This window comes from Leuciscus leuciscus (genome assembly GCF_965113295.1).
Source record: "Leuciscus leuciscus genome assembly, chromosome: 10".
NCBI classification, from domain to species: Eukaryota; Metazoa; Chordata; class Actinopteri; order Cypriniformes; family Leuciscidae; genus Leuciscus; species Leuciscus leuciscus.
In genome coordinates, this window is record NC_138734.1 from 5,467,326 (window position 1) to 5,487,694 (window position 20,369).

General features: G+C 40.2%; 1 protein-coding gene and 1 long non-coding RNA gene across 4 annotated transcripts in view; one reads left to right on the forward strand and one right to left on the reverse strand.

Annotated features, from left to right (window-relative positions):
- Positions 1–20,369, reverse strand: part of LOC309507863 — a 469,488-nt gene that overhangs the window by 339,647 nt on the left and 109,472 nt on the right. The gene's annotated exons all lie outside the window — the stretch shown is intronic.
- sphkap (SPHK1 interactor, AKAP domain containing) overlaps positions 1–20,369 on the forward strand; it is an 85,123-nt gene that overhangs the window by 62,301 nt on the left and 2,453 nt on the right. For 2 of the 3 annotated variants that reach the window (XM_082182145.1, XM_082182146.1), the window contains exons 4-11: positions 4,745–4,804; positions 5,232–5,369; positions 5,462–5,723; positions 7,130–10,490; positions 11,475–11,639; positions 14,222–14,305; positions 14,737–14,783; positions 19,059–19,243. In XM_082182145.1, coding sequence (XP_082038271.1) covers positions 4,745–4,804; positions 5,232–5,369; positions 5,462–5,723; positions 7,130–10,490; positions 11,475–11,639; positions 14,222–14,305; positions 14,737–14,783; positions 19,059–19,243 — 4,302 coding nt within the window. The remainder of the gene's footprint in view (positions 1–4,744; positions 4,805–5,231; positions 5,370–5,461; positions 5,724–7,129; positions 10,491–11,474; positions 11,640–14,221; positions 14,306–14,736; positions 14,784–19,058; positions 19,244–20,369) is intronic. The other variant, XM_082182147.1, reaches the window with a different exon arrangement.

The window sequence follows — 20,369 nt, forward strand, 5'->3', positions numbered from 1 at the left end:
AATCCTCGTCCAACGCGCCATGGGTTGTGGGCAATATTAGCCGTTAGAGTGCGCATCGATCTGCACTTCGGATTCTGACCGGAAATAGTAGACCATCCGGGTATCTTTGGAACACTCATTTCAACATGCTACGATTTGGGACGTACTAATTCTATTTTCGAATACGATTTAGGACGGATAGTAGGCTATGCGAATTGGGACGCACCATGTGTGTTGGCAGTATAGAGTTTGATCAGGATTGCCAGACTCCCACACAGAGCAATAACTATCAAGCCTGCATTTATTTGATCAAAAATACAGATTTTTTTTTTTTTATATTGTGATATATTATTATAATTTAAAATAATTGGTTTTCAATTTATTATACTTTAAATTATCATTTATTTATGTGATGCAAAGCTGAATTTTCAGGATCATTACTCCAGTATTCAGTGTCACATGTGACATCCAGTATATCACATGATCCTTTAGAAATCATTCTAATATTCTGATTTATTATGAGTGTTGGACACAGTTCTGCTGCCTAATATATTTGAAGAATAAAAGGTTAAAAAGAACTGCATTTATTCAAAAAAAAAAAAAAAAAAATTTCTAATAATATAAATCTTCTTTACTATCACTTTTTATCAATTTAACACATCCTTGCTGAATAAAAGTATTGATTTATTTCAAAAAAAAAGAAAGAAAAAAATTACTGACCCCAAATTACTGACCAGTATAGTGGATATTGTTGTTACAAAAGATTTCTATTTTTAAAACATTTGCTTCTTTTTTTTTATTCTTTTTTTTTTATTCTTTATTTATTTTTATTCATCAAAGTATCCTAAAACAAAGTATCACAGGTTATGAAAAAATATTAAGCTGCAGAACTGTTTCCAACTTTGATAATGAATCAGAATATTAGAATGATTTCTAAAGGATCATGTGATAGACTGGAGTAATGATCCTGAAAATTCAGCTTTGCATCACAGAAATAAATGATAATTTAAAGTATAATAAATTGAAAACCAACTATTTTAAATTGTAATAATATATCACAATATTACTTTTTTTTCTGTATTTTTGATCAAATAAATGCAGGCTTGATGAGCAGAAGAAACATTAAAAATAGTAATGTTTCCAAACTTTTGGCCTGTACTGTACTTATTATAGTCATTATAATAACTGGGTAATAACAAGGTACTAACCCTTACCCCTAATCCTAACCTTAACCCATGTAGTTACCTTGTATTGCCCACTACTTTCATAGTAAGTGCACGTACTGTAAAATAAAGTGCACCCGGTACATTTTTAGAGTTTTGTAGCGGCACATTTTCTACTGAGCTTAGGTTGAAAATATCATTAGCTCAGTATAAAAACAGAAGTGGTCAATGGAAAGTTCCCACTATGATACACAAACAAATGTGTGATGTGTTGTGTGAGAGAGAATGAGAGAGAGAGCATCCAGAATGCTGTGCGTAAGTACACTGAGGTAGATGAATGTTATAGTGTGGTAGAAATCCAGACGGACAGATGGGCAGTCGGACGGGCAGAGATGTGCACAGTACTAGAATGAGCGAGCGAGAGGAATGTGTTCTGGAATGTGCGAGTGAGTAAATTTCACTCTGAATAAAAAGAGTCTAATTCAGGCTCAGTTGCTAACTCCCTTTTTGTCACCTTCACCCTGTTTCCTTTTCCAGTGTCATTTAATATCCTCATTTAATGAGTAAAGTCATCACCATAACATCACTATACTCCCCTGAATCACCTCTCTTAACCTTAAACCTTCAGCAGATTCTCCGACCGGTCGACACATGCTGTAAGTGTGTGTCGCAGTGAATCAGTTTTGTTCTCTCTCCAGTGTGATGCGTTGAACTGTGTTGTAGTCATTTCCAGAATGAGCATTTTCAGCTTTTCTTTCTAGGAATTTTACCGGGAAGACACCCACTATATTTGTATCATTGAGATACTATTATAGTTTTTAATAATATTTTGAAATAGTTTTTATTTTTATATTTTCCATTTTCATATTTAAAAAAAAAAAATATGTCTACATAGTTTAAAATGTTTTTTATTTTTAGTTTGAGCTATTTTAGTACAAAATGAGAAATATTAGCTTATTATAATTTTTTTCAGTTAACGTTTATTTATTTTTTTATTTTTTTTTATTTATTATTTTTTTATTTTTTATTTTACAATAACCCTGCTCAGGGAATCCAGTTTTTTATAAGTGGTGGTCCCTGTTATTATTTCTCATTCATGAATTTGTAACCATTCTTTCTATGGACATGAAAGAATCACCTCAAATCAGTATCCAAAATGACCTTATTGCTTTGAATTGGTAACATAAACAAGCATACTTACTTCCCAAAATGTAAACTTTAATTTGCATCATATTTATTTAAAATGTTAGTCCTTATAAAAAGGATTATTTGGCTGCTTTTTCCTGGAATATTAGTGATAAACAGCGCAGGACATTGTGAAAATAAAATATGAGCTAATGTCCTTATCTGTGCGAACGGCACCTAGCAGCAATCACCTAGCAAAACACTGGCAACCATTTAGAATGGCTGCAAACCAGCATCTTAATATCATGGCAACATCTTTTGCATGGACAAGCACAATGCATATTTTCTTCATTGCGAAAAACCTAATTAGACCTACTAATTATTTTAACTATGCACATTATTTGTTTATATATTTAGTTGTTTACTAGGTGCGTGTGTGTGCGTGTGCGTGTGTGTGTGCGTGTGCGTGTGCGCGCCCGCGCGTGTGTGTGTGTGTGTGTGTGTGTGTGTGTGTGTGTGTGTGTGTGTGTGTGTGTGTGTGTGTGTGTGTGTGTGGCAGAAAAAGGCAGTGACTGAGTCACCCATCAGCACCACAATACATTAATAGTGCCACCTGACAGCTGAGACACTCTAAACCACCAGCGCAAGATCAGTTCTTATGTGAATATGACAGTTCAGGACAATTATGGCAGGTTACTCTCTCTCTCTCTCTCTCTCTCTCTCTCTCTCTCTCTCTCTCTCTCTCTCTCTCTCTCTCTCTCTCTCCATCTCTAGCAGATGCATTCCTCAGGCCAGAACTATTAACACACTTTATACACTAAACAGTATATCTGTACAGTATATACTTATATACTTAACAGTTATGGATGAGTACTAGATCATTTACTGTTGCATTAAGTAAGCAGCTGGAATAAGAGAGATTAAGTGCTACATCTGTGATACCTGAGAGTGAAATCCATCCTCGCTCAGAAAAACCTACAGAGTCCAAAAACATTGTCACTAATGTGATCTTCAGTGTCTTAAGTGAAGAGGGAAAGAAGAGCTCACACACACACACACACACACACACACACACACACACACACACACACACACACACACACACGCACACACACACACACACACACACACACACACACATCCACAAGGACATATTTGAGTTAAGCATGCGACTAGCAATACAATATGCTTTTAAGAGACTGATGAGTCATCAGAATCAATTAGGTGCAGTGTGTGTGTGTGTGTGTGTGTGTGTGTGTGTGTGTGTGTGTGTGTGTGTGTGTGTGTGTGTGTGTGTGTGTGTGTGTGTGTGTGTGTGTGTGTGTGTGTGTGTGTGTGTGTGCATGCGTAGAGTGATGTACGATGAACGAGATGAAAAAAGAGAGTAAGAAAGCTTTGTAAGAAAGCACTTAAGAGTGATAAATAAGTAAAAATAAGTGTTGTTCAAGCTATGTAAACATGAGGGAGAACGAGATGAAGGTTTTTATATGCAGTTGCTTAAAGTTACTCATCCTTGTTTTATTCCAAACCTGTATGCTTTTATTTTGTTGGTTCATACTGACACAGCTGTCAAGCTGTCAATTATCATAAAAGCGGTCCGTGTAACTCATGTACTGAATTCTAAGTCTTTCGAAGCCTAACGGTAGCTCTGTGTGAGGAACCAAAATTTAAACTTGGCTGTCTGTGCAGCAATTTAATAATTTATTATTAAATCAGTGCTACATGACAAGAGAGAAAAAAGGTTGTGGCATTCCCTTTTACCAAAAGGTTTGGGAAACTTCAACACCCATAATGCACTGTGCACTGCCTGTCGAAAAAAATGCAGAGGGTACGATCTGTAGTTTTATCAGTATCCCTGGAGCTTTCAAAAGTCTCCAGTATGACATAAAATGGTGTGTATTGCGTCATCTGGCAGACTTTTGCTCACAAATAAGCAGGTAGATCCTGGTGCAGACAATTTGGAGAATTTTTTAAAATATATTTTTACATATCCTACCAGCATGAAAACAATGCAAAGCTGCTTGAAGGACTGTAAATGTATCCTTTAAGTCATTATTTTCTACATTCAATGCAAATATGAGACTTTTAGGCAATGCTCCAGATGATTTGACATGTTGTAAATAAAACGAAAAATGACATTTGAGAGCTGCAACAAATGAGAAGGTATTCAGAGCTAATCTTCTGTGTCATGTACGTAACCCCTCCGGTCCTACTCGGCCTGCTCCGAGCGAGACTCGAACCGGTGTCTCCGGCATGGGAGGCAAGCACGCTTACAAGGAAGGTAAAGACCGCAGTTTCTAGCGTCAGTCTCTAGTGCACCAGATCAGGGGAGTGAGTTTTACCCTGCATAGCTCTCACTAGCTGTTACATGTATAACTTTGGGTACGCTGTGTTTGAATACAAAAACGTATGTTTACAGATAGTTTACCTTACTTTACCAGGTGCTATTTATCTAAGATCAGCCTCTCTCTTCTCAGATCTGCTTTGTAAACCTGGACAGACATACCCCTGATCGACATGACGACAGCTACATCAAGGTGGGTGGAGATTACCTTTCCTTTATTTTGAGCTGTGCATGATTCTAGCAATGCCAGAGTCATGGGTTTGAGTCCCAGAAACTGCATATACTGGTACTGCTTTGGATAAAAAGCATCTACCATTGAAAATATTTACATTTTAAACTATCACTAATAAATAGTCTAGTGTTTTATCATTCCCAGTTGACTGTTTTTTTATTAATATCCAAATAAATATCCGATCCCCTCCACCCTCTCATTTCTAATTCATTCAATTATTCTAGTTAATAACAGATATATGAATGTCTTTCATCATTTCCTAAGCGTACAACATAAACAATGTTTCATCTAATTAAAAGGGAAATTAGAAACAATACAAATTACCAAGATAATGCAAGCAAGGACCCTCAATTATGTGACTTGAATATTAGCATAAATTTTCTCACAGAAACTGGCCTCAGTGTGCCCAGAGCTGCCACGGTTAATTGAGTCTCTCGGAGTGCGGCAACCCAAAGAAAATGAGATTCTGCTTCTCAGCAGCCTGGAGTCACCGGACTCCTGCCAGCATGACCCAAGCCACCCACAGGTAAGATATTAATATAGACTGGAACAACTGACATAATTTTACAGCTTACAGTCTACCTTGTTAAACTGTGTGTATGTTTATGTGTATTTCAGAGCCAGAGAACAGCGGATGTCTGTCTGGTGCATTGTTCCTGTGGGCGCCGCCCTAACCAAACGAACAGTGTCGTTTTTGAGATCAACAAATTCCTGATTGGACTACAGTCAGGGCAAGAAAGGCAGAGACATGGCCGATTGGCTGGTCAGCGGGCTGCTGAAGATGACACCAACCGCTCTGTTTCCTCCATAGAAGAAGACTTTCTCACTGCCTCCGAGCAGCTTGGAGAAGACAGTGAGGACAGTGACCCATTCAGAAATGGTAAACCGTCTATCCATCTACCAATCCATCCATCCATCTCTCCATCCAACCATTCATCTATCCATCCGTCCATCCAAAAAATGACTCAGAAACCTCATTCTAAATCCATATTTTATCCACTGTGTGGTAGCCTACTTTCTATGTCCTGGTATGTAATGAGAAAATGCAACTTTAGTGCAGCTCTGGCACTTTTGCTGCATCTTCCTCCTGTCCACCTTTTGAATAGACAGAAAATTACTTGAATTATGGTTGAAAGAGCATTGAAAGAGCCATTTACGTTTTCTTGCTATCTGTGAGCCTGCTTCGATAAGAGTGGCAGACTATTTGGAGGACTGTTTGGGAGTGTTTCCACCCCAAGGCTATTTCTTAATTTAGTAACACAATGTAGCCCAAGTCACTACCAATGAGATAATGGTTTTCAAAACAATTTGGGCATGTCACATACATTTGCAACCATAAAAAGCACAGGAAAACAAAGTCCTTAGTTTTGCCTTTGGGAATTATTTGGATCTCAACTTAACTTTTGTCTAGGTTGCACTGGTTATAATAGACTTTATCAAAACTGCAATCTGCTGTGCATGTAGATACAAAGTAACCAAGCAACAGCATGGATGCAACAGAAAAAACAGCAGTGAAACAATTAATTATCTTCAATCTATGTTAATGAGTACGTGTGTGACAGAGAAAAATAAACAAACAAAGCTTGTATTTGCAGATATGATATACAAGACTCCATAACAAAGAAGTGCTGGCCCCAAAATGTCTTGTGCATTTTTATTGTGCATGTCTGAAAGCTTGTTTGTCTTGCATTATTCTGTGCCACTGCTTTGGCCTCTAACAGTAAGCCAGACCCCTGAATGTCTACATGTGGTGATACTCGTCCCAAGTCTAATATTAAAGAGACAAGATACACTGGGCTAATCTATAATTAATCTCTCATATGAAATTAGAAGTAATACTGTGTGAAGGTTATGCTCTCCTCAAAGCCAATGTAATATTCATAAACAGATCGGCCCAGATTGTATTCTGCATTTGTATGGGCTTGGTTATGGAAAAGGGAAAACTGATACAAATATAACTTTGTGTTATGGATATCTTGCTCAGAGCTCTCACTCCGACCCTTACTATATCCACTGGACATAACAGGCAATGAGATAATTCTGATTTAGACTTTGTACCTCCTTTCCAGTTTCGTCTTTCATTTTCACATATCTCCTTTGGTCTGTCTTCCTGTCTCTAATTTCTTTCTTGGGCTGTGAATGTGCTTCATTTACATGTGCATTAAATTTGACTTTTTGTGTGGGATTATGAAACCGTTTCAGAGGTCTATCTTTAATCTATTTCCTCTCTCTCTGCCCCACCACCCCATTCCTCACCAACCCTGTCACATGCCTTTCTTTCTGCAGATCATGAGATTTCTATCATGCCGGTTAAGTCGGTTAAGGTGTTAAGAGCAGCCCACGCTCAAAGACGGAGTGAAATGGAGAGAGAGGATAGTGAGGACTCCGAGACCCTCTGTACCTCTTCCAACTCCCAAAAGCTTTCAAGAACATATTGCTCCCATTCAAGAGGCCCACCCGCCACCCCAAAACAAGTCAATCGTCACACCAATGAGTCTGCTGGCCACTATGCCACCAATCTGGCTGAATCAGTTCTGCAAGATGCTTTTATTCGTTTGTCACAAGATGAGCCCTCTTTTGTAGCGGAGGCAGCTGTGAGTGTGTCCACAACCTCGCAAAACTCAAATGATGTAAGTCATTCCACTGAACAGCCACAGAGGGCTCGAGCCTGCTCTTTTGAACTTCCTAAAATTGTGATTGTCCAGAGTCCTGACAACAGTGAGGAGGTAACAGAGTGGCCGGATGAACAGTCATGTGGGACACCAGAGCATGATAGTGTAAATAGGGCCAGAACGAAACATGGTCATCACCCGCAGCACAACTCGCCAATTGGACCCTCCACTAAGCCGGTGGAAATAGCTTTGGTATGTGCTGCAAGTGTCATCGGTACCATCACCGCCCCTCAGGTCGCAGAACAACTCACACTGGAGTCAGGAGAAGAAGATGAGTGTGAGGATGATGATGATGAAGAAGAAGGGAGTGAAACCGAACAAGGGGAGTATTCATTTTCCTCTGCAGTTTGTGGAATGTCTCAGGTCGCTGGAGCCGTAGCCGCGGTAGATCTAGCAGATGACTCTGGGGATAATGAAGACTTGACAGACATGTATTCTGCCTCTATGGGACTTCTGTCAGTTGCCCAAGCTTCAACTGCAATACCTCTCCACTGTAGCATTGCAGAGGGCACCAGCGTTGAGGCTTTCAGAGCCAATGTGGCTGAAGTTCTCCTCAGGGAAGCTTCAGCTGTACTCACCCACAGACAGAGTTATTCAAGCATTGCAAATTTCCTTGAGACCACACATAACAAAATAGTGGATGGCATCACAAGTCCAAGAAGGCCCTATCAACAGGACGTGGATAACTTTACCCAGGAAATATCAGACACTATTTTTCAGAATGCCCTTGAGAAGGCTGAGAAGAGAAAAGAGCTTGAGGGTCCTGGAAAAGATGCCCCAAACATTGAGGGTTTCCTCTTGGATTGTGTGAATAATTTGCTCTTTGATGTCCTGTGTGCAACATCAAGGAAAATCAGTGAAATTTCAAAATGTGACAGGCAAGAAGGCAGTGTCAGCTTTAGGGAGTATGAGGCTGATACCAAGTCTGGCAGGGAAGCATTGAGCCAATTACAGCGTTTGATTGAGCCAAGCCAGGCTTATAATCATGACGAGAGGCGAGGCAGTGTGGAGAAGTTGTCTGCTCTCATAGGGAAAAGAGAGAGAGAGCAAAAGCACATACAGGAGGAGAGAGAAAAGGAGCCCAAACTGAAAGAACCCTACAGACTTACTCTGAACAGAGTGACTGCCACTATGGTCAAAGAACAATCTGACCTGCAGCTAGGCAGAAGTGACAAGAGCACAGACTCTGCGCTCCCTTCAGCTGAAAGCTCACCACTTCACATGGCACGAGGGAGGGCAGGAGGAGAGAGCGAGAACAGACAGCAGTCTGTATCATCCTCTTCAGGAACACTTGTGGCACTTAAAATGGATTCGGGTGAGTTCAAAACTCCCGTCACATGCTTTGCGGAAGACTTGGCTACCACAGTAGTATCCATGGCTACAGAGCTGGCAGCGATATGCCTGGAGAACTCAAGCGGAAAGCAGCCATGGTTCTGCGCCTTAAAGGGTGGCTTAGAAGGTCCAGAGGGGCTGCTTCTGCCCTGCCGCACAGCTGCAGCGCTGCGACGAAAGGAGATACAAAATGGCACTGCAGTCACCAAGAAACACAGACCTCCACGTCTCAGTGAAATCAAACGTAAAACCGAAGAACAGCCTGAACTTATGGAGCGTCTGGTCAACCGTGTTGTGGATGAAACTGTCAATCTAGATGAACCCACAACTTCTGATCCATTTGCACTCTTTGCGTCAGAGGTCACAGCCAGGATATTGAACTGCCCAGAATTAAGTGTGGTGGACACTTCCAAATCTGGCCAGTCATCTCGCAGTCGCAGCATTTCTCTGCAGTGTGAGAAATGGAGCAGCAGAGGGAAAGCGTCAAGCTATGAGAGCATTCCAGAGGAGGACGGAGATCCCTCCGGAATGCTAAACACTTTGGGACCAGGAAACAGGCTTGGGCATAATTTGAGCAGAGGTAGCTCTATCTCCAAGCAGTCCAGCTGTGAGAGCATTACGGATGAGTTCTCTCGGTTCATGGTGAACCAGATGGAGACAGAGGGTCGAGGGTTTGACCTTCTGCTGGACTACTATGCTGGGAAAAATGCCAGCAGCATCCTTGCAGCAGCTGTTCAGCAAGCTGCCAGTAAAAAAAATGGACACCTCAATGTGCGGACATCATCTTGTCTCTCTAAACAGTCCAGCACTGAGAGTATCACAGAGGAGTTTTATCGTTTCATGCTGAAAGACATGGACAAGGAGAACAAGGACTACAGTCTGACCAAGACCAAAGAGTGGAGTAATAGCCTATTACCCCCATCCCCCAGAACCCCTTTTTGTATCCGTCAGTCTTCTGTCCCTGACAGGCGATCCTCAGACTCCAGACTAACTGTAAACTCACCCATCAAGGCTAATTCATTCGATGGTTTTGCTCGAAATGTACATGGAGACTCACTCAACATCTATCCAACCAACTCTGTGTCATCAACAGGACTCTGCAAGTCTGATTCTTGCTTGTATAAGCGTGGCCAAACAGACCAAATCACAGACATGCTGATTCACGAAACCTGGGCCAGCTCTATTGAGTCTCTAATGCGCAAGAATAAGATAATTGCGGAGCCCTCAGAGGACAGTTTGGAGCTTGATTCTGCCGACTCACAGCCACATGTACAGCTCTTTGCTAATCGTCTAGCGGCAGACATTGTAGAGAGTGGCAAATCCTTGCTTGGAGGCCAACAGGACATAAAGCAGCCACAAATTCCAGTTGGAGAAAGAAGACATGGCTTTAAACACTCTCGTCGTGAAAATGGTGGAAACCGGCCAAGCTTGGAGCGTCAGGAAAATAGCTGTAGCTCCCACAGTTCCTCCTGTGTGCGGCAAGCGTGGCGGGGACAAAGGGAGGTACCCTTGATTCACATTGAACCAGATCAGAGAGAAGAGGCCTCAGAAGACAAGGGGAGGGTTGGGCCCCGCCACTGGGAAGCATTCCATCAGATCCAGCAACAAAGTGGTAGAGAGAGTGAGACAGCAACCAAAAACAGGTACAGTCTATATATAATTGCATATACATTCTTGCTATCAGAAGTTAAGCCTTAATTGTTGTAACTGCTCTCAGCAATGCATGTTAATGTGTGTTGAAACACTGTGTGTTAAAATATCTCAAATCAACCGAATGAATTTGACATGAGTGTAGCCCCTTTCACACAGAGATTCCGGAAAATACACGGATAAAGTGACCCGGGATTTGACCCGGGTTCGTTTGATTTTGGTTCATTCACACTGCCAGTGATTTTCCGGAATCAGAGAGTGCGTTCACACACAACCCGTAAAAATCCCGTAAAGACACATGACATCGATGTGACTTGTAATGTCTCAGCAGCGTCTTAAGTTTGCTTATGAGCTGCGATTTCTCTCTCGAGAAACCACGCTTGTGCATTTCTTTCTCTGATTCGATCATAAACTTGCGCATTACGTACCGTTTCACAGCTGGCGAACGATCCCGGCTTCAGCGTCATCACTACGACACGGCATTATTACGGCTTTTGTTCACACAGCGCTCGTTCCGGGACTGAACACGGCAATGTTACTAGGTCCCCGACCCGGCATCGATGCCGGCATCAGTCCCGGGTCGTGTTTGCGTTCACACAGAAGGCGTTCTGGCAATTTCCCGGCAATTTGCAGGGATCATCGGGCTGTGTGAAAGGGGCTTGTGAGAGGTAAGTTGGTAAAGAAAACGACTGGGATTTAAGGGGTCATGAATTGCATTTTTTATAATCCTACCCTGAGGTGCACTTTTAATGCTTGTAAGATTTTTCCATCACAAGTCCATATTGTACTTTCTTGACCCAGGCTCTGGACAGCGAAAGATATTTTGGGGCAAAATTATCCATTGTAATTTTTTAAAAAAGAGCAATTTTACATTGAAAAGAACAGCAGCTGCTTCTTGAGGATCAGTCATCAGGTAGAATTACTTGGTCATTGTGACACTGCAGTTTTGCCGTGTGTCCTCTTTCCCCCCTCAACAGTGACAAAGACAGAGCCTCCTCAGTGACCTCTACAGGTGTGGAGGTGGAGCGACGCTCTCTCAGCGCTAGCAGTGAGGAAAGTGTCTCAGGCAGCTGGGCCCAGATTGCCCCTGAAGACGACCCCCAGGAGGAGACCACCAGTAGCTTTATCCAGCTAAGCGAGGGGTCAGTCTGCCAGTAGACCATCATGCCTTGCTGGACAGTGTGGCTTCTCCATTTGGCTTTTCATTAAGCTACATGTGCTAGATGCAATTTTTGACAGTGCTGAGCACATCCAGAGTGTAGTGTAGCACCCATATGTGAGCCTGCTTTCCTCATCTTTACAGCAGTAATTGGTTCATTAATTAGAGCTCAGGCGAAAGTAAAGAGTTAAAGCACTTACTTTGCCCTCACTATGACTAATATCACAGGTTTTACATATCTTAATTGATATTCTTTTTGTGTGGCTTGTGTGATTAGTCGTCAGCCTGTCCCTCACATAACAGTGTTGTCTTTAGTCTGTAGCCGTTGCCTTTAAAGGGATAGTTCATCCAAATTTAAATTTAAATTCTGTCATTAATTACTCATCCTCATGTCGTTCCAAACCTGTAAGAATTTCGTTCATCTTCATTTGTGTTCCGAAGATGAACGAAAATCTGACATGTTTGGAACGACATGAGGGTGAGTAATTAATGACAGAATTTTCATTTTTTTATACAACATCTAGCACACAAATGCACAGACATGGTGATGCAGAATGAGACATGTCTTGAAGAGACATTATGTTAGAAAATTGTATATAAGAAAATTGCCTAATAGACATTCATGCCATTCCTATTATCCAGTACTTTTTGAGCTTGTACATTTAAAACAAAACAAAAAAATATATAATAATTGTAAATGCCTGAGATGTAATTAATAGTTTATTCCAGACCTTCAGTACTATGCTCTCTCCACGCTTAGGCACTTAAAAATGTAATTCATTTTAACATAATTATTTACACAATGGCAAGAAAATTATTTAATGATTCACAACAGAAAAGAAGAGTGGAAATAAAGAGCCACAGTTAGCGCTTGCTCTGTGAGGAATTGAGAGTTAGCTTACGCAAGGCTGTCCAATTAAGTAAATTTGTATATTTTTCTTAACCATCTTTCAAAATCCTGATTCTATTATGTAGTGATTTTAACAGAATATTTACCACAAAACATAAAATCTCTTGAATGACCCATATGTTTTAACATATGACTATTTTCTTCCGTATGCTCGCGTATAAACAAACTCTTAGCAAGTGCCTGAGGCAGTGTAACTCTCTGAAGTGAGAGAGTTTCCATTTGCGAGTGTAGTCCAGCACAGCTGTCTCAGTAAACGGCTCTGACAGCGTGACTGGAGTCCCTGACAGGAAGTGCCTCACACTGGCAGGCAGGTGCCATATGTCACATCCTGTTGACTCTAGAATGACAAGGATGTAATGGGTGTGCGAGTCCTGCTTGCTGATTGAATCATGCCCAGCCTGCCACGCTCACTGACGCTGTCTTACCTGCGCCAACTCAACTCAACTCATCCTCACTTACCCGAGTCTGGGTATCCGGCCATTCGCCTCCATCTGGCTTTAACCCTCACTCCATTCCCAGTTTTCTTTCTGCCCTGGCAGGGGGAAAGGTTCCTCTCTGCTTGTCCACCCAGCTGTTGTCGGTATAGGCACAGCTGGCAAGCGTTCATAGTCATCAGCTGGTAGGGGAGTTGCCAGTGATGCCCATGCTAATGAATCTCATGCCAGTGTTCATGCCCACTCCGTCTTCTGCAAGCCCCGCTGCTGTCCACACCTTAGTGATCATTGCTGAGAAAATGAGTAGCTTCTGCATCGTCCGCATTCTTACAGATCCAACAAGAAAAAGGGTTGAAAAGTTCACATAGCTTACACTACCGATCAAATTTGTTTTATGTTGCTGAAAGACATTTCTTTTGGCTGCATTTATTTCATTAAAAAAATACAGTCAAAACATTAACGTTGTGAAATTACTGTGACTGTTTTCTCTTGTAATATATTTTAAAATGTAATTTATTCCTGTGATCAAAGCTGAATTTTCAGCATCATTACTCCAGTGTCACATGATTCTTCAGAAATCATTCTAATATGCTGATTTGATGCTCAAGAAACATTTATGATTATTATCAATGCTGAAAACAGTTGTGCTGCTTTATATACTTTGGTGGAAACTGTGATACAGTACTGTTGAAAAATTTCTAAAACATTGGGAAAAAAGTACATAAATTAATACTTTTATTCAGCAAGGACACATTAAATTGATCAAAGTGACAGTAAAGCCATTTATAATGTTACAAAAGATTTCCGCTGTTCTTTTGAACTTTCTATTCATCAAAGAATCCTGAAAAACACTAAACAATATTAAGCAGCACAATCATAAATAATAATAAAAATAATGTTTCTTGAGCAGCAAATCAGCATATTAGAATGATTTCTGATGGATCACGTGACTGAAGACTGTAATAATGATGCTGAAAATTCAGCTTTGATCACATTTTTTTTTTAAAAGCTTCAACAAAAACAACAGTTCTTTGAAATTGTGATAATATTTCACAGTATTACAGTTTTACTGTATTTTTTATCAAATAAATGAAGCATTTGTGAGCATAAGAGACTTCTTTCAAAACATAAAAAAAGTGTAATTCCAAACTTTTGAGCTGTAGTGTATCACGTGTAGTGCCTGTACAAGTTTATCTTTTTATGTGCATATCTGTGTTTCAGAAATGGAAACAGCAGCGCCTCTAGTCTGGGATTTGCAGACCTGGAGGGCTTTCTAGACTTCTCCATCTCCAGCAACCTAATCAGGTATCCAACGGCAACCCGCTAACTGCGGCACACTTAGAGAGACTTGCTCAGAACGCCGGAGCTAATGGATGTTAAGCGCTCATCCATAACCCAGAGCGCCGGCCAAATCCTTATCCTCGTGAGGATACGGACACAGTTAGAGGACAAGAAATTTGGCTCAAATTTGGGTCACATTCTGTCATATTAGAGCCGATAGTGTCTTCTACAAGTTTGTAAATGTGCTCACTAAGTGCTGTTGTTTGCTGTGTCTGTCTCAAACGTTGGCAGTTCTAATGGGCTTTGCCGCCAAAAGCTTGCAGTCGTGTACTATTTCGAGCTCTTATTAAATGACTGCAATATAGTCCTGGCCCCTGAAGGGCTCCATGAGGTGATTGGAACATGGCCAGCATTGCTCCATACAGCATGATAATGACAGTGTCTCTGTGTTTCAGTGAGGAGAGAGAGAGGAAGGCATCGCACTGTCAGGATCAGGCGGATGGTGAGTGATACGTCCTCTACTAACACACACACACACACATTTCTGAATTAAAGATACATCACTGGAACTTCACAGCGGTGTTTGGAATTAAAAAGAAATCATGCTATCGCTGCTCTTCACACTTCTGCGCTAATGTATTCGGTCTGAAATAAGCCGTTGTCTGGCAGTCTGATCGTTTATATAAATGTTACATATTCTTCTCGAGAGTGAACTTCGTGTTATTTCTCTGTGAATGAGGAAATTGGACATTTTTGAGGGGGCACCAGAGGCTCACTTGGTTCCCTAGATGAGATACTTTTTCAACTTTATTTGTTCTTCATGCAAATGAAAGACAGAATGGTCTCTATTACTTGATTTTGGAAGTTATTGAATGTGATTATTAAACTCAAAAAACTGTGGAGGCAGTGTGAGTGGGCATGTCGAGTCAAAAGTTAACATGTTGGACCACTGAAACAAACGAACATTGCAATAGGGCTGCATCGTTAATCGAAATACTACCAGCATTACGATACGGCTTGGTTCGATTGTCTAATCGTTGTCAGATTCTATTGATGACACCCAGTGGACAGTAGGTTTCTACTCTAATGCCTGTGTTTATATAGTATTCACAGAGAAAATATTGGCTTCCAAAAGCATCATAAACCAACAGCACTAAAGGTCTCTACGATCTACTTAGGCTTTTGGGAAACGCAGCCCTGGATTGTTCCATTTGGTTGGTTGGGAAACGCAACCCAGATCATATCAGTCACTGCAGAGTCTGCGTCTGAAATCACATACTCTCTTGAGTAGGCAATTATTTTGAGTAAGTAATTACTTCACAACCGCTAAAAAAAGTATGTTCTAATATAGTATGAATGTGTGTTGAATGAATGTAATCTGGACGTACTACATTCGTCATGTTGTCATTATCATGTGACCTACCAGCATCCGTTGCGTCTCTTCACTGCCATTCACAAATCCTCTCCTGTGGCCTCATGGGATTGTAAAGTGTCCATCACATACACACTTCAGAATCTAGTTCTTAGTTCTAGTTCTTAAAGGGTTAGTTCACCCAAAAATGAAAATTCTGTCAGTAATTACTCACCCTCATGTTGTTCCAACCCCGTAAGACCTTCGTTCATCTTCGGAACACAAATTAAGATAATTTTGATTAAATCTGAGAGCTGTCTCACTCCTCCATAGGCTTCTAAGACATTATAACTTGCTGGAGCAGAAAATGCATGAAACACATCTGTGTTATACGTCACACGTAGGCTCACTATTGGCCGACGCTGGTCATGTGTGTGATGCGTGTGACGTATAACACAGATGCGCTACGCTATTACACTACGTGAAAAAACTTGAGGCCCAGAGAGAAGGAAATGAATAGTGGAATAAAGTCGTTATTTTTGTGTTTTTTGCACACAGAAAGTATTCTCGTTGCTTTATAAACTTAAGATTGAGCCACTGTAGTCACTTGGACTATATTAACGATGTCTTTAATGCATTTTCTGCTCCAGCAAGTTATAATGTCTTAGAAGCCTATGGAGGAGTGAGACAGCTCTCAGATTTAATCAAAATTATCTTAATTTGTGTTCCGAAGATGAACGAAGGTCTTACGGGGTTGGAACAACATGAGGGTGAGTAATTACTGACAGAATTTTCATTTTTGGGTGAACTAACCCTTTAATCTTAGTTCATCCAGGTACTTTTTGCCTACTTTAGGAAAGAGTATTGTGAATTCAGACATACTTCTTTTGTCACATACTGTTCTTCGCCTACTATATAGTTGGAAAGTATGCGATTTCAGATGCAGCCAGGATTTTCTCTTTGTGATTACAAAATATACACAGGCATTAGTGAACAAACCTACCGTCCACTGGGTGTCATCAACCCAGAATCTGATGACGTTGATGGTCCGGACTTGCAGACGTGCCGTGAGGAACGATCACATAAGTAGCTGGATTCTGTTTCTGGAAAACCGTGGTCGCTACAAAATAACTCGACATAATGCAAAAAAGTGAAAATAACTTACAACTCTTCAGTTGATCTGTCAAATCTCGGATCAAACTCCAATCTCTATCGCTAAGTTAGATCTGACGCTTCTACCTGAGCTTGTCTCGACCAATGATGCACTGGAGCTACGCAAGGACCGCCTCCATAATTTACATGTTGCACACGGACAAGAAAAAATAAATAAATGCATAAATCTGGAAATAAATACATTGTGGGAATTAATAAATATAAAATACATTTTAAAAAAAAGAATAAAGTTCAAAAGAATAAAAATACATTAAAAATAAATACAGAAAATAATAAACGAAGGGAAAAAAGTACTACAAAAATAATTCAGGATTAAATTTTATTACGAATGAATTATATTTCTTATTCCTTTATCTATTTTCCTATTATTTATTTATTTATTGTTCCTGTATATTTAAATGCTTAGGATTTGGCAATAGCAAAGCATTGCACTCATCGTACATGTTCTTAGTTTAATTTTCCATAAATCAAACCTCCCACACATATACAAATGTCTTAAAATAGTCTTAAAACTGCAAGCAACAAAAAAAATGTGGCACTGCATACAGCCCTATAGTGGTTACTATGAGTTTACTCATGACCTTAAGTATTTTTTTCTGTGCTGTTCTTTTCATTGGCCTTTAATCTTTGACTTCTTCTATCTGAGTAACATCTACCCTACATGTCCTGAATTAGCATACAGTCAGTCTTACTTCAGGAGCATTGCTTGACCTCTGTTCCTCGGCGCTCAGTGAGCTTCTAGTCTTTGGCAGATGGACAGACGTTCTTGAATGAGTGAGTGAGAGAGAGAAAGCTAGAGACTTTTGTGTTGCCAGCACAAACTCACGCCTCACAAATGACTCATTCACATGCAGGAGAACAAAAGAGACGTTCAGGCACACAGACACAAGAGCTGACAGGCAAAGCATCATCCTGCTGAGAGAGAGAAGGAGGGATGAGGAGAGGGTGTTAAAACGGGAAGATGTGTGATAGAGCAAGAAAACAGAGGACAGATTCATTTTGGAATAGATCTTTACGTTTCTGGAGCACTGAGGAGGAGGATAGAGACGTAATGCTGAAATGAATATTACTGAGGCAAAGAAAGAACAGCTTGAATTGCTTTTTAAGAAATAAGCTAAAAACTAAAAAAAAAATAAATTTGAATATAACTTTAAAAAAGTGGTAGGGAAAAGATATTAGCTCATCTTTCCTGTCGAACAGAAGGGTTTATCAGAATATTTAAGCCCCCTCTCTCTCTTTATTTCCCATGAGCTCTTTATCATTCACACTTATCCACATTCCTGTAGAACAGTGGCTCTTAAAGTAAGTGTCTCGACCCCGGCACGCAAACGAAGATCTGCTGCGCTTGTACTGAACTGTAATGGGTGACATAATGACCAAAAGAACCAGGTGTACTTGAGCATTCTGTCCTTTATGGGTCGTTTGGACGTCTTTGTTTGGTGTTGCATTCATTCGTTCAGTCGAGCTTTTAAAACTCGTGAAATATTTTGAAACAAGTGAGATGAATTACTAATAAAAAATATGTAATACAGTTTTAACATGGTATCTTGCTGCTAAAAATGAACATGTAGCTGGGGAAAGCGTTTATCTACCGCAGCAGTGCATAACGCATCATATCATGAACAAGATGAACAATTATCAATGCATGTCTTACAAAAGACTTCTCACCTGGTAAATGCACAAACTAGGCTAATAACAGATGATATAACGGGGGGTATTGTATACTTACAACATAAATTACACACAGTCATACCCAAACATGAATTTTGATTGCCAAAGTTGATGCCAGTATAAGAACTCATATTAGCCAATATATAAAAAAAAATTATAATAATAAATGTTTGAAAAAAAGCAACTTGCAATAGTCTTTTCAAGTGAAATGGCTTCTGGAACAAGAAAAAGTGTTGGGCGGGGCTTGATTATGTCCATGGGGAATTGATTGGATCATTGGACGGTTGTGGTTTGCTATTGGTGGATCTCATGTGAGTGACAGGTTGCCCCGCCCTCGCGCCTGTAAACACGTCATCAGAAAAGAGATCTCGCTGCAAAATGGCAATGACCCATAATACGCTAGCATTGTAATGGAGAGGTTTGCACTGAATACCTGTAGTAGATGCATGTTTGTTAGAGCTACTCAGTTCTACACCTTCAAATGCTCTTTCTTTCCTCTCCTTTAGATTCTGCTCGCAACATATTAGATCTATAGAAATCTCACGTGCACAGAGAGTAACTGGTCTCATTTTTGTTCGGCAGAAGTGACATCGGGTTTGTCCACAGCCGGCAGCAGCTGTCAGAGGGAGCTTCTGGTGCTGAACTTTGACCTGGAACCAGAGTGTGTGGATGGAGAGCTAAGAGCAGTGCTTCAGTGGATCGCTGCGTCTGAGCTCGGCGTGCCGGCACTTTACTTCAGAAAGACTCAGGAGCACAACCTCGCTAAGGTGAGGTTCAATAAGAATCAATACTTTGAACTTTGAAAACATTTGTTGCTTACATTTTACTACGTTTAAATCCATCCTGCAGCATCAGGACAGAAAATTATTTTTAAAAAACCTGCAGATTTTATCTGGGTTCAAATTCACTTTATTGTTATTCAACCCAGAATTGGGAGAGTGTGTTTCTCTAAATTTCCTGGCAATAATTCAACATTTAATGTTACCAACATGACAACAATACATAGATAATAAACGTATAACACAGTATAGACATAAAAATAAATAAATAAATAAAACACTTTCTCAGATCCTGCCGACGATCACTCAGGAGTTATTATTCTCTGTAACAACTTGAATGCAATCAGTTTATGTGACTACGATGTTGCATATTACAATTTCAAAGCATTTTAACGGTGCTGACAGCAATAAACTCAAATAATACTACTACTACTACTACTACAAAGCTTTTTAACATTGCACATTACATACTGTTTCACATACTATTTTTAGAGAATACAGGATGAAGTGTGTATGGAGGCAGTGTAGTGCGAAGGAACGAGCCACAAACCATCGTAAGTGTGCCTTCAGCAAGACTCCAGGGGCGTAGAGATGTTCAGACTCCTCAAATCTGAGAAAGAATTAGCATGGATTCCCTCTGGAATTTCAAATGGGTTTTTAGAAAAGCAGTTTTCGATTTGAGTAAAATAAGGTCTGTGGTGAACATCACCTGAGGAGACTTTCACATTTTGTTTGACAAATCAAGTTACATAATTATACCTCAAATGTAAAGGGTAGAAGCAAGTGGATTTTTTTTTTACCATTCATACTAGCCCATATATACAAGAAGTGTATTGCACTTTTAAAACAAATTGTTTTTGCATAGATTTAGACTTGTATCTGTATATACATGTTGCCTGGCCCCAAAAAATGCTGTTTGGATTTAAATAGGCAGTCTATGACTGGATCATTATTGCAGTGATTATTATGTTTCTAGCATGTTATATGTTTGGCAACAGTTCTTCTAACCCTAAATGATGAGTGTGTAGCTTTTCATTTCTTAAACAACCATGTAAGAAGACACATCATGGCTATAATCCAGGCTAACAAATATACTGACCAAAAATGTATGCAC